The sequence below is a fragment of the Chrysoperla carnea genome, chromosome 4, assembly GCF_905475395.1.
Source record: "Chrysoperla carnea chromosome 4, inChrCarn1.1, whole genome shotgun sequence".
NCBI classification, from domain to species: Eukaryota; Metazoa; Arthropoda; class Insecta; order Neuroptera; family Chrysopidae; genus Chrysoperla; species Chrysoperla carnea.
The window spans coordinates 62,237,090-62,251,749 of record NC_058340.1 but is presented as its reverse complement, the minus strand read 5'-3'; the positions used below and the strand labels follow the sequence as shown (position 1 = coordinate 62,251,749).

At 30.7% G+C, this 14,660-nt stretch overlaps 1 protein-coding gene across 1 annotated transcript in view; it reads right to left on the bottom strand.

The window, feature by feature from the left end:
• Positions 1–14,660, bottom strand: part of LOC123298314 (FMRFamide receptor) — an 83,608-nt gene that overhangs the window by 7,064 nt on the left and 61,884 nt on the right. The window contains 4 exon segments of the mRNA XM_044880283.1: positions 1,416–1,576; positions 3,385–3,597; positions 5,015–5,190; positions 10,657–10,794. Of these exon segments, the coding sequence (XP_044736218.1) occupies positions 1,416–1,576; positions 3,385–3,597; positions 5,015–5,190; positions 10,657–10,787 (681 nt within the window). The 5' untranslated portion in view covers positions 10,788–10,794.

Here is a 14,660-nt window from a genome sequence, read left to right as displayed (position 1 = left end):
ATGCCAAAAATTTGTGGTTTTACCTAATTAATTGGTATATTTAAAAAAAAATATAAAATGAAAAATTTGTTTAATTTTCAAATATTTCAAAACATAAACTGAAAAATATTTATTACTTATTGATTTTATGCGAAATAAGTCATTTAAATAATTAAAGATTTATTATTTTTCTCTGGTCTTCTGGTCTATAAATTCAGAAAGTATTTATTTTTTGTTTGTAACGATTTTCAATGGTTTTCCATTAAGAATGATAGAAATGTAAACTTAAATTGAACACTTTGCCTGTCTGCCTGTCTGTCTGTGGCATCGTAGCGCCTAAACGGATTTTGATTTTTTTTTGTTTCATTTGAAATGTAATTTAATGGCGAGTGTTCTTAGCTATGTTTCAAAAGCAAGTTTAGGATTCCGTATCATCAAAATCAGTGAGTATGGAAAATGCATTAAGAAAACAGGTACTTTAATGGAAAGAGTTCTTAGATATGTTTCATGTGCGAATTTAGGGTTCCGTTCCCGAAAAATTTGGGGGGTTTTTAAAATTTTGTAAAATTTCACTTGTTTAAAATTTGAAACACACTGCTCTAAAAAAAATGGCATATTTTTTCGTCTTCATTCATGATGTTATAAAAAAAGTTGAAAATAACGTACAAATAATTTCAATCACAAGTCTAAACAGGCCTTGGCGCTCGTACTACCTTAAATAACAGTTTCAGTAAAAAAAATACTAAAATGTGACTTTCTCACGTGCCCTTCGTATGCATGATGCATGGCATTAACACTCTCCATATTTGGTAATATCTTTTAAATTACTACGTAATAATACAATATTTAAATGAATAAAAAACTATTTATTATTATATTAAACTAGCTCGACCCGTACAGAATTTCGTTCGTTCCCGTAGAAAAGTGATGTAAAAATAAAAAATTCTTAAATAATTATTAGCAGAAAATGTTTTTAAAATAGTAATTATATATCTAGAGTATTAGGAGAGCATCTGTAAAAACTAATATGTTTGCCTAATAATGTTTTGAGTATTATATGCTTAGACTATTTGGTTAGGTTATATTGGCTATCCACAAAGGACACACTTAGGCTATAGAGCCTATTGTGATACCATATACGTGTCTTAACACCTTTCCGCTCTTAATTTCATTTATCGGCTCCTCAATTTCAGAGGCTGAGTGCACATCCTTCATGCATATACCACCACCCCAGCCTGTCATAACTATTAATTAAATTAATTTTGTTGCGACGGCGGGCAAGTAAGCAGTACATTTTTTGACCGTGGGTATATTTTTCGTCAAACACATAAAAGATTGAAATAATTGGTTGAATCATGGAATTTGATAAAGGAAAAAAGAAGATGAAGGTAAGGCAGAAAAAAACTTGCTAGAGTAAAAATATAAAAGATACATACCTGTGAATTAGTCATCTGATTTCTTGTAATTTGTGAGCGATGTACAGCATTTATTAAGAAACAATTAAATGTTGCCAGCAATATTAATGGTACAAATACAAATGTAATACATGTGAACCAATAGAAGATGGTTTTATATAATTCATTTTTACCCAAATTTGAATATGCTGGATATATTAATGATTCAATTATAATTGTTGATGTATTACTATTATTATTATTATTACTTATATTTATATTATTATTATTATTAATACAATTATTTATATTATTTATTAATGGAATGCTTTCATTTATTAATTGATTTGGTATTGATGTTGATGATTTATCCATTATATTATTTTCATCAAGTGGAATATCTATTATTAAGTTTTCTAAAACAAATAAATTATTTATAGATAAGTATTTCTAAAAAAAAACAACTTTGAGCTTTGGCGTAAACATTGATCTTGGCCTACAGTAATCGACATTTGATTGATTTATTGTATGTTTGCTTGTATAATAAAAAGTTAAAAAATTACTAAACTGTTTTTAAAATTTTTTTCACCTAGAGAATAATAGAATAATTGTTTAGTAACTCGAGCGTATCAGAATAACATATGAGGGGGTCCTTGGACCTTCCTTAGGACCTCCATCAAATATTTGCCCTAAATATGGAGGGACGCGCGTAGAGTAGATGATCAGATTAGTAAAAAAGTAATTGCGATAGGTAAATTAACTCGAGCGCGTCAGATTAAGATATCGTGGGTTAATTACATGCTGAAAATGTACATTAAAATAATCTGAAAAAATTTGAAACGTGCACGAGTTACTACGAGTAACGCAACTTTGCATGCCTCCCATTTCCTTGCGTCACGCTTAAACCATCAGTTTATTGAAATGTTCATTTTTAGGATAAATTTAACCCACCACATCTTAATTTGACGCGCTCGAGTTAATTCACTTATCGCAATTTCTTTTTTACTAATCTAATCGCCTGTTATACGAGCGTCACCTCATTTTTGGGGCTAATATTTGGAGGAGGTACCAAGGAAGGTACCAAGGAAACCCCTCATATGTTAATCTGACGCGCGTTACTACACAAATCCCATCTTGGGCTCCCTTATTAAAAGCGACATACATTTTCAGCCAGTGACATATGGGCTGTATTATAATTTTTGTCTGATTTTCCCAAGTTCTGGCAGAATTCACCATACAAATTTGAAAAGTAAGTCTCAAATATTTTCATATACTCATTTTTCTGAGAATGCCCTTTCGGCATATCTTATATGACGACTGTAAAGTATGGGTCCATTAAAAAATAAGTAACGGATTAGGAACAGGGCCGTGCCTGACGGGCGTTCATTGCGAGCACCGCACGCAGGCGGCCGAAATTAAGAGGCGGCCAAATCGTCATCCAAACATATTTCATGCAAACATATAAATCTCATAAAACCGGTTTTTAGCCGGTTTTTCTTTTCAGAAACCGGTTTTGGGAACAAAACCAATATTTTTTTTCGTTCTCGATTTCGGTTAACCAAAAACTGATTTTTTTCCCGGTTTGATGCCCTGTGTATAATAATAAACATTAAAAATTAAAGTAGTTTTTTTTAATGTTATCCTGGGGGCGGCCATACAGACTGGCACGCAGGCGGCCATATACCCAGGCACGGCCCTGATTAGGAACATCATTTTGTTATGCGGGCCTGGAGGATTAAAATAGAACTTCGAAATTTTTTTATATTTTTGAAAAATATTCGTTTAAACATGTAGGAAAGTCTCTATAGTCAATTCCTGATCAAAAGCCGGTCGAATATAAGAACTAGATAATTAATCTTACCTGTAAATGATGTATTTATCATTTTCAAATCAATTAATTCAGTTGTATTTTCTTGACCATCATAATATAATCCTGTGATATTATTACAAGGTTTTACTGCTAAAAAAATTTAAATGAATAAACTCTGTTTATAGTTTATTTTAAGCAATTTAGATGAATTTCTTTGCTAACCTGGAGGATCTCTTGTACTAATTTCGTATTCAAATGATGTTGTTATTGTAGATAATATACAAAATATACATACACCAATTATTACACGTTTTGCACGATTTTCTGTACAAAACATTTTACCACGAATTGGATGGCAAACAGCTATATACCGTTCAACTGTAAAACTTACTGTTAGCCATATTGATATGTAACCTGAATTTTAATAAATCAAACAAAACAAAAAATTATTAGTTTGGTATTGTAAGATGTGGACTATAAAATACACTCGAATGGAAAAAAAGGTCAAATCATATCCAAATTTGGCAGAATATTAAGTTTAATAGAATATTAAATTTAATTTTTTCGTGAGCAGAAAGAGTTAAAGTGAACCGAACCTGCATGGATAGGATACTTTTCTAAAAAAAGGGAAGCCGTTTTTCTAGATTTGATAAGTAGTTGGTTTGATATTTTGTTATTTGTTTTTGGGAAAAAGCATTTATTGTGCAAATTGATACAAATTTAAGGGAAACTAGATCGATTCGATCACAAAGGACTCCCACACGATTAGATGATGCAAGAAAATGGATTTCAGTAAAACTTTCTCCAATCGCTCCCAAATTTTTCTTCGGATGGTTCTGATCAAAAGCTCTCATGGCCACAAAATTTTTTGACACGTGTTTTTCAAGCTACGTGCGATCAAAGCTACACATATTTTATATTAATAGTATGTGACTAGAAAAATGGCTTCCCGTGAAACTTGTTTAAATCACCTTCAAAATATTCTACAGATCAAAAGATTTTACGGCACCAAAATCTTTTAACGAGTAGGTTTTTGGGCTACGAGTGATCAAAGTTACACATACATTGTATTTATAGTATATGACTACCGTCTGAATAATTATACAACGTGCAACACATCTACTAACAAGACAATACAACCTAATACAACTATACAGAAACACACACGCGGTAGTCATATACTATAACTATAAAAAATAACTCGTCAAGAAATACATATGTAGTTTTGTGGCAGTGAGAGGTTTTATTCAGAACGATGCCAAGAACATTTTGGTGGCGCGTTGAAAAAGTTTCACAGAAAGCCATTTTCTTATCTAATCTAGCGGGGTCCTTTGGCTTGACAGCCAAAAATGCTAATATCTAGGCTTATGTATTAATATAAATTACTTTGATTGTATTTTTTAAAAAAAATATAATGAATGGGCGTTAGTGTCAATAAAAGCTGAATTAATTCCAATGGCCTAATAACGAAGTCTAGTTCTTGAGAATAATTTTTTACACTAATTACTAATATTTGAGTATCTAATTTTCGAGGCTATTCCTGTAGCCTAGGCAATACAAGTGTATATTATATTTCCTTGCTTTTTGTCCTCAATCGTCTGTTTATCTTTGCGTCCAATCCTAAACATTCAGATCCCATTTGAGAATTTGGATTTGGAAACAAAGTTGGCTGATGAATTTTCATATTTCTAGACTTTCTTTGTTTATCGGGAATGCAGTATATAATACTCATGAACGGTTGGAGAAAATATATGTCTATTTACCGTGACGTATTTTATGTTCCATTTACATCAAGTAGGTACTTAAATCAGTTTATGTCTAAAATACTTACTCGCTGCATCCACAATCCAATGTGTTAAACCATAAAATCTCCAATAGAGTAAAAATTTTGATGAATGTGAACCACGATAATGTTCAAATGATAATATAAATACAAATAACAAATAAATTAAATCAGCTATCGCTAATGCTGTTAGGTATACATTTGTTGAACATTTCATACGTTTTCTGCAATCAAACAAACAAACGTAAAAAAGTAACATAAATAACGATTTTTATCACAGATGAATGTTTTTGTTATATTTAAGTTTTTTGAGAAAAGAAGAATGGAATTGATTATTACTTGTAAGTATACACCATCTCTATTCTCTCTCTTTACTCTTTACTGATACGTACTATAACTTTACAAGTTGGTAGTCAAATTTTTTAGACTCATCTTAAAGGGAGGGGGGAGGATGGCAAGCAGGCTGAACGCTTAGGCCTGGCAGTGTATCACGACTACTGCAGGAGCTGTCACAGTGGTGACGAGGACGAGACAATGTCTCATCTTCTCTGTCACTGCCCAGCTCTTGTCATGAGAAGATAGACTTACTTGAGCCAACCTCTCTTTGAAGACCTCTCCGACCTAAAGTCAGTCGACGCCAAAGCCCTCCTGCTGTTCTTAAACAGCTCCAAATGGTTCATGGAGTAGTGGCCGGGGATGGGCCAACCCATTTACGGTATCACAACGGACCCTATGGTCTAAGTGTGTCCCACCCCAGGACAGTCACTCTAACCTAACCTTACCTGACCTAAAAGCTCATTCAGTAGATTAATGAGGGAATAGTTAACGAGCCAACATTGGTTCCAGCCTGGATGAAGCTTATTGTTGATTGGACCAAGCTGGTAGTTGTTGATAACACAACAGCCTGGATTTTCATTAGTATTGTTTCAAACTTGAATACTGGAATTACGCGTATTTTGCGGTATCATGTTTAGTTTTAATCTATATTAAGCCCTTTCATAATCAGACCTGATTAATCCCTTTCATACTCTAACTAATAATGATGATTAAGTGTGGATACTAATACATTTCAACATATTAGCGATATTATAAACGCGTTTGTCACAATTGAGGAACTAGGCTGGACTTGCTGCAAGTAAAACGCGCTTTTGCTCTTTCTTTCAACAATCAACAGGAAATATAAAATTAAATTAACAAATTCATCTAATGCTGGCTCATCCATGGGCAAGGACTGGCAAACCAAGCTTTGAATTATTAGTCTTTTACAAGGCTTGTGCAAGGGCTTAAAAATCAAGGCTTGACATACCAATGGTGCTATGGGATGATGTCTTTTTATTAATTTGTTCTTACAGCAAGAAATTAATAAATCGTTTAGATTGTATTGCACAAAAAAATCGTAAATTAAACATAAAACAATATTAAGACATACTGCTTAGATCTGAGAAATTACGAATACGAGATAAGGCAGTGGCAATTTATCAGTTATAATCAACGGGGATTTATTTGATTGAATGGTCAAATAAGTAGCTGCGCTTGCAAAGGTTTTTAACTTACTTTTTTCCATTCACCTCTGATACTAATTTAATGGCTGAAAAAATGATGTGGGTGACTTTTTTTTATTTACAAAATGTCATATCTCTGTATTGAAATGTCAGAAAAACATTTCTTCGAATATTAGGTAGGATAATTAAAACCATTTATTGCTTTCAAGTTTATCCCGAAAATATAAACTGATGCACAGTATCAAAGGTAAACGGGGCTAGAGGGAGGTTTCAATATGATATCTTTTTATATATCGATAAAATAATCTTTATGAGTATAAAAAATTCAGTATAAATAAGGTGGGAGCGCAAGTTAATGTATATATTTTCAGATATGGAATCGTCTTTTCAGATATGGAATCGAACTTATTAAATTATTGTGTTGTCATCGGTCCTTGATAGGTTTGCCAAATTTCGAGTTAATCCGACGTTTTGGGAAAAAATCATGTTCAAAGTTTCCGTTACATTCTAACATACGTATGAAGCTAATAATAAAAAAATCATTTCAATAAAAAATGGTAATATTTAGAAGCAGCTAGTGAAGGGAAAATATAACGAAAGTGATGGAGCTCTACCACTCACGAGTTTTCTTTATTGTTTCCTAGCCGGAAGTATCCCTTTATAACGAATAGAAAATCAGATATTGATACTAGTATAGTCCAATTGTGTATGTGTTGCGTTCTTGATACCATCTACGACTTTTGGTAAATATTACCTTATAGTTTGTAAAGGCAGCCAACCTCCAGGGTAAAAAGAATTACAATTATCAAAAAAAAGGAACAAACACGTATTTCTTTTAATATATAGGAAATAAATGTACATAGCTCATGGCATTTTTAATTTTCGTGATTTTAATATAAAAATAAAGTTCATGACAATAGAAGGATAAATCACTATTTCATGTAAAAAATTATGTTCCATTTGTAAGGAATTATAAAATTGCGTATCCTTAGGAAATCCTTGACTAGTAAAATATAAAAGCAGTTATATCTCATTTTGTAGAAAACTATCATTATAGTTTCCATTTCCACAATTAACTTTTCCACAATTTCCATTCCAACAAAATGAAAATTAAACTACCATATTTTTTCATATTATATATGCGGCTGAGCTATAAATTAGATTTGTTCATTGCAAATATCTCGGTTTCTAGTAAATACGCCAGCCAAATACGTCAAAAGTGATTAAAAATTATTTTATAGAAAATTTTGTTATCTACATTTTTTATTTAAACTTTTTTGCATATCTTCGCGTGTTTTCGAGATATATTCAAAAAAATGATTTTGGGGGGGTAGTTTTTAATATTTTTCTAGCCTTTAAATAGAATTTAATATTTTTTAACTATGTTTACTACTTTTATGTCAAATCGAACTTATATTAAAAAATTACAGGCTTCCATTTTGATGGTAGTTTAAATCTTCATGTTTTGGGACTAAATGGGCTTTCTTGAAGAACAGTTTTTAGAATCCAAAATAGAACCGATTTCTCTGAAAATATTTTTACAAAAGAGTGGGGCTATAAGTTTTACTAGCATCGATTATCGATTAAGTTCTCAAACCTGCTGGCCTATTCACAACGTCACAGAAGTTATTGGAATGAATCCTAAAATTTACAACTATTCAAGTGAAAACAAACAATTTAATGAATTAATTGCTGAAATACCACGGATACACAGCGTTGATTACGAAATTGTTTGTTGTTTCATATCATGTAAGTAAAGATGGATAGCCACTCTTAGATAGACAGACATACATACATGTCACACACACACATGACTGATATTCCCATATAGTATATACTTTATAATTTGCGCCCTCGCGGGTAAAGTCGAGTGATATTTACGAAAAAATGTTGGAACATTTTTTATGTTTAAAATTTTGTTCTATCTATGTTGCTCATTTACAAACTCGACCTCACTTTGAACGTCCTGAGAACGCTGTAAAAATTTCAACTTTTTTCCTTCTTGAGTTATCACGTCGACCGACAGACAAACAAGCGAACCGATTTATTCTTGGCGGATAAAAGTATATTATATGCAAATATTGCTGCTAGTTAATACATAATATGGTGACTTTCGCAGGACGGATCCGCCAATGTGTGGATAGCTTTCATAAGTCCGTGACGTAGCTTCTAACATCAATTTATAATAAAGTAATTTTCATCATTCTTAAATGGCCAAGACGGTGGGCTTAAACATTTAACTTTCACACATTAGAATGAAATAACATAGATATACAAAAGTAACACGAATACATGAAGTTTTGAAAGTTGCAAACGAATCTATGTGCCGATTACCCCTATGGAGCAACGCGTCTGTTACATCAGCAAATCTTTATAGAAGAAAAAAAGATACACACTTAACAAGTATTTGTGTTTATCGTATTTACATACATAACAAAATAAACAAACACATCATTTAATATATAATCGAAGTAATATCTATTACATTACATTATAAATGAAAGCTGTAAAGAGCTTTCGTTTTATTACAAATAGCACTTTCTTTTGCAAATCTTTTAAATATATTAACTTCTGTAGGTATATGCTTCAGTTGTTAAATTGAATATATTTATATACAGTACCTAAATGTTTTTTTAGAAACGGAAACGTAAAAATTATTAACTTAAGGAAGTTGGGTCGCAAATCCATATTTCTAGAGAATTTTATGAAATTAAAATATAGTGTTTAAATAGGATTTATAATATGGGCTACGATAGGACTCGACCCACCATTGATCCAGAGGAATCGAAATTGTTTTTCAGTCCTGGAATCTAGAGAAACCATAATTTTCTCAAGGCTAAAATTGGAGGGTTTATGGCGAAAAAATATGATTGTTTATTTAAAAATTGCAATACTTTTATCGCAATGTATCTGATAATTGCATGATTAACTTCCCAGTATAGGAATTTATTGTAATGGGTTTGATTTTCGAAATAAAAATTTTCAACATATCTTTACATGGCCAGAACAAGGTATTAACACCAATTTGGAGAAGAAGTATGGGTGTGTGTGTGTGTGTGTGTGTGTGTGTGTGTGTGTGTGTGTGTGTGTGTGTGTGTGTGTGTGTGTGTACGTACGTACGTAGCCATTTTTTCCTAACATTCGGCCGAGTCGGTCAAGATTTTTTTTAAAAATATTTTTTATATCTTTTATAAGTATTTATTATGCTGGGAAGTCATTAGTGTGGATCTCAATGGTCGCTACCCATGGCTTGTTTGATAATATAATCAGCTTGAGTGCAGTTTTCCATATATTTGTTATTTTCAAAAACCAAATTTCCAAAGTAGCTAAATTTTCGAAATCATGTTGAAGTGAGAGACAAGTGAATAGAAGAATATGGTTTGTGCGATTGAGACTGGGAATGATAACAGCAAAAATGTGCGATAGTTTCATGTTCAAACATAAGAATTAAAAACAATACACAGAAAATCCTTGCAATCTATTCCTTCATAGGTTAACGTTCGGTCGACCTTCCTTAACATACGGACATTGACCCATTTGTCACCATGTTGATCCCCTTACGTTCTCTTTGTTGATCTGACTATTGATTACAAATTAAAAGGTTTGCTCGCAAATTATCATAGATATTTAGGTTTACATCCTTTTTATAAGTATCCCTTGACAAACATTAAAATCGATAAAGTAATTTTTAAGAGAAGAAAAAAAAGAAAGATTAACAGAATATATCTTTATAATGTTACCATGGTAATAAAATCGATCTCAGAAATTGTCTTTTAACGTTTGTAGAAATATTATACCGTAACATACATTATTTTTATACCATGTATATATGAAATATACATAGTATATTAAGTTTAGTCCCAAGTTTGTAACGTTTAAAAATATTGATGCTGCGAACAAAATTTTTGTAAACCGTTAGAGATAAAACAAAAGTTTAAATGTAAAAAAAGTTCCTTAAATAAAACAATAAAAAAATAAACAACTTTTGTTTGAAACATTTTTTCGTAAACATCACTGTTTACCCGTTAGCGCGCAAATTGTATAGTATGTATGTTATGGGTATATCAGTTATGTGTGACATGTATGTATGTGTTATGTGACAGAGTAATGAACACTGTCTATACATGGTATTTCAACAATTAACTCAGTCAATTGTTTGTTTTCTAAAAATTCTAAAATATAGCGTACCTTGTTAATATAATTACTGTTATTAAATTACCAATAACACCTATTACAACGACCATAGGAACTAAAACTTGTTGCACCCAAAATCGGGATAACATTAAAAATCTTTTCGAACTCCATTCTTCCGTGTCCATATTATTTCTGAAAAAATATAAACAAAAATTAGATAGTTTAACCGGTAGAGTCGATTATATATATTAACAGTAGTTTAATATGAGAAATGCCATTTTATATTATATAAACAGATATGGAAAGTGCCAGTGGTACGGAAATACGATACCACTGACAAGTGACATTTTCATTAAATGGTAAATAACGTTTAAATAATGATAATTTTTGAATACACTAATAGTCGGTAAAGCGCCCTTTTCTATATATATAAGGTGTTCAAAATAGGGTATTATCGTTACTCAAAAATAAATCATGAAATTCGAAAAAAGCTAAAATTTATGTAAAAATATACTTAAATATTCTGATTTCGAGTCATAAAAGCACATTTTTCTTTTAAAATATTAAAATTAAAAATCGTAATTTTTAAACTGTATATCACGTGACTTAAAACGCGGTTAAGCCCTGCTGTGATGTCATAGCGGTATGAGTCATAGACCATCAGTTGATTCAGTGTAGACAGCTGGGTAAAATATATCCATAGATAATAAGTATTTATATTTATTATAATCAGATGTCTATGAATATATCTGTCAAACTTATTTGTGTTATTTCGTATAGTGATACCCCATATTACGTCATCAAATTGGATGCCCGCGTTTTTGACAATTTAAAAAAGATTTAAAATTTAATTTAAGTTTTTGGCAAAAAAGCGTGTGTATTTTTCCGAAATAAATTTGTGGTGGCTTTTTATTAGCAAAATCAACATTTTGAAGTACTGTTTTAAAAATAGTGGAATACCCTATTACCATGTCCTGACGGCTAACATGGCTTTCCATGAATCACGTTCATAGGTCATGTGAAAATTTTTGAAATTTTATGTTATTAATTTTAGAAATCCAATACTTGTTTTTTTTTTCTTTATTTAATTTCATCGGTATCTTTAGTTTTTACTGTATGAAATAATGGTAGTATAAGTTTAAAAGAGACATAATTCTGATATATAGTAGGTAGTCAACCCAATATGTGAGTACATTTGATCAGAGTATTTATTATGAAATAACATAAAAATTTCATTGTACTTTAATCTCTGTTAGCTTTAACTTATGATAACTCAATTTTTTTAAAATGCTAAAACATAAAATTTTGAAAAAAAATACAAATTGATACAAATATTTTTCCGGTTTCCCAAAATTCATGGCAGGTTGAACCGATTGAAAAAGTTCAAGTTTCTTAGATAACCTACATGTTGGTTTTTGGTGTCCTTTTTATGTTTCACTTTGTATGGTCTTAACTCCCAACCAGACCAATATATCTTAATATATATATTTCTTGTGTTCGTGTGTATGTGACTGAACTCCTCCTAGACGGCTGGACCGATTTTGATGAAATTTTTTGTGTGAGTTCAAGGGGATTCGAGGATGGTTTAGATTTACAATTTGGTCCAGTACAACTGTTTTTGAGGGCTCCGTACCAAAAAAATGAAATTTCATTAAATGGTGGGAGCGCATATAAATCATATCACATTATGTATACTATGTGTACTATGTATTTTTAATAGTATTCAGGTATTGTCAATAAGCATTTATTAGAGCCATATGCGAGCGCAGCGAGCTCTACTATCAAAGGTCAGGCCAAAGGTCGAAGGTCAGGCCACTCCAATAAATAGGAGTTAAATTGGGGTTTAGCGGGATGGGTTTAGCGGGCAGGCTAAACGTAGTATAGGTATTCATGAATTGGAGTTACGTTTTTACGGGACAACGTCCGTCGGGGCCGCTAGTATATATATATATTTATATTTTTTTTACCGTTAGTGTTATAGACATCAATTCATTATACCTAAATATAGAACTTTACTTAACATCAATTTAGAACTTTATTAACTACTAAGTGTTCTTTCCTTTCTATAAAAAATGTTGGAGACAAAATTAACATTCCGTTAGAAGAGGATACAAAGTCCATTTGTTATTATGTATAAGGAAAAGTCCACAGACAGAAGGTAGTATACAAGAAAATAAAACATAATTCAATAAGAAAACGTGCGATCTAATTTTTCATAGAATTTTCATTTAAAACTGTTATTTTTTTTTACTATTGAATTCAATGGAAATGTTCAGGAAAGGAAGGTCACATTTTTTTCTTAAAGGAAACAGTAATTTATTATAAAAAACGGAAATCGATTGAATAGTAGTAAAAAATACTAAACAATATTGACTTTGTTGATGGTTTATTTTATTTAAAAAACGAACTGATCGATCGTATTTCCATATTTTTAATTAAAAACATGTGTCAAATATATTTTTGTTTTTGAACTACATTGACTTCTGAGAAATTGCAAAATATATTTATATTTTCTTGCATATTTGATGCGTAATGTTTGATGTAAAAGTAGGTATATTTCAAAAACTGATTGACCTAAAAATTGAAAATTTCCCATGGTGGTTGATTTTTTGGTAAGATTCGTTTAGGTTACAATAACTACACACTTAGGCTGTAGGTCCCATTTTGATACCATATATGTGTTTTACTATCTTTTGCTCTGATAATTTCAGCTCCTCAATTATTTTGGGAGTGGTACTGAGTGCACATTCTTCAAGCATTTACCGCTATATTAGACATATCGCGAACGGAATTGGTTATGACATTTTTTGGGAAAGTATTTTCTCGAAATTTCTTATAGAATAAGATAAATTTTCTAATATAATGAGGGAGCCATAAGTTTGAGAGTTAAAGTATGCAAGGACATACATTGAAAATTTTTTGCGGGTTGAAAAAAAAAAACCATCATGGTATGGTAATGAATAAAAGCCAATTATATTAATTTTTGAAATTTTTGTGGCACAATTTTATTCAAGGATAAAGAAGACGTAGTCGATTAACGAATCATGTTCTATTGAGAATCGCCTAATATTGTGGTAGGAATAGAATTTTTAACGACAAATATAGAAATTTAAATAAATAAATTGTAATCTAATGGTGAATATAAAAAATGAAAATTACAAAATTTAAAAAACGGAACCCTAAACTCGAATAGTTAAGAACACTGTTCGTTAAATTACCTTTCAAACGAAACCAAAAAAATTAAAATCGGTTCATCCGTTTAGGCACTTCGATGCCACAGTAAGACAGACACACACACATAGCGGTCAAACTCCCCCTTTTTTTTATTCTAGGGAAAAAATAAATTTCAGTCAATAATCAAACATGGCAGTCAATTTTATAATAAGAAAAGTCTTAGATGTCTTGGAAATTTTGGACTTTTCCATTTTTGAAAATAGGTTTTTTTGTAATTTTGCTTTACCTACATATTTTGAGGGCGGGGAGAGATAAAGACCTTCAGATTACGTCAAAATTATTTCATTTTTATGATTTTTTTGAACGTTGTGTCATTAGAAAATTTGAAAAAACCGAAGGATAAGCTCTTTTTGTTGGGTTTGATTTGGAAACATCCATCCAAACTATTAATTCGCACACGTCCAAACATAAAAGTGGCAAAAAATTGAAGTTTTTAAATCAAGGAATCTTAAAATTTAAAGATCTGTTGAAAAAAGATACATACTTTATAAAAAATTGAATAGTTTTTTATTTTCAATAGGTATTCCTTTCGCTTAATATAATAAGCGAACTAAATTTCATCGTTATTAGTTAGTGTGTAATAGTGTAAAATAATACAAAATTGAAACCAATAATAATTTATCTTTATTTTAAGAAAATAAACAAATATATTTATTTTAATTACAATAAATTAGAAATTGTAATTAGTATGATAATTACTTGAAAACAAAATTGTATAACTGTAAATAAATAAATAACATAACACCTTATATAGGGATCATACATTTAAATAAATTGTCGGTCTATTGGATTATATTTTTTTAAATTAATAATTTAACGTCAAA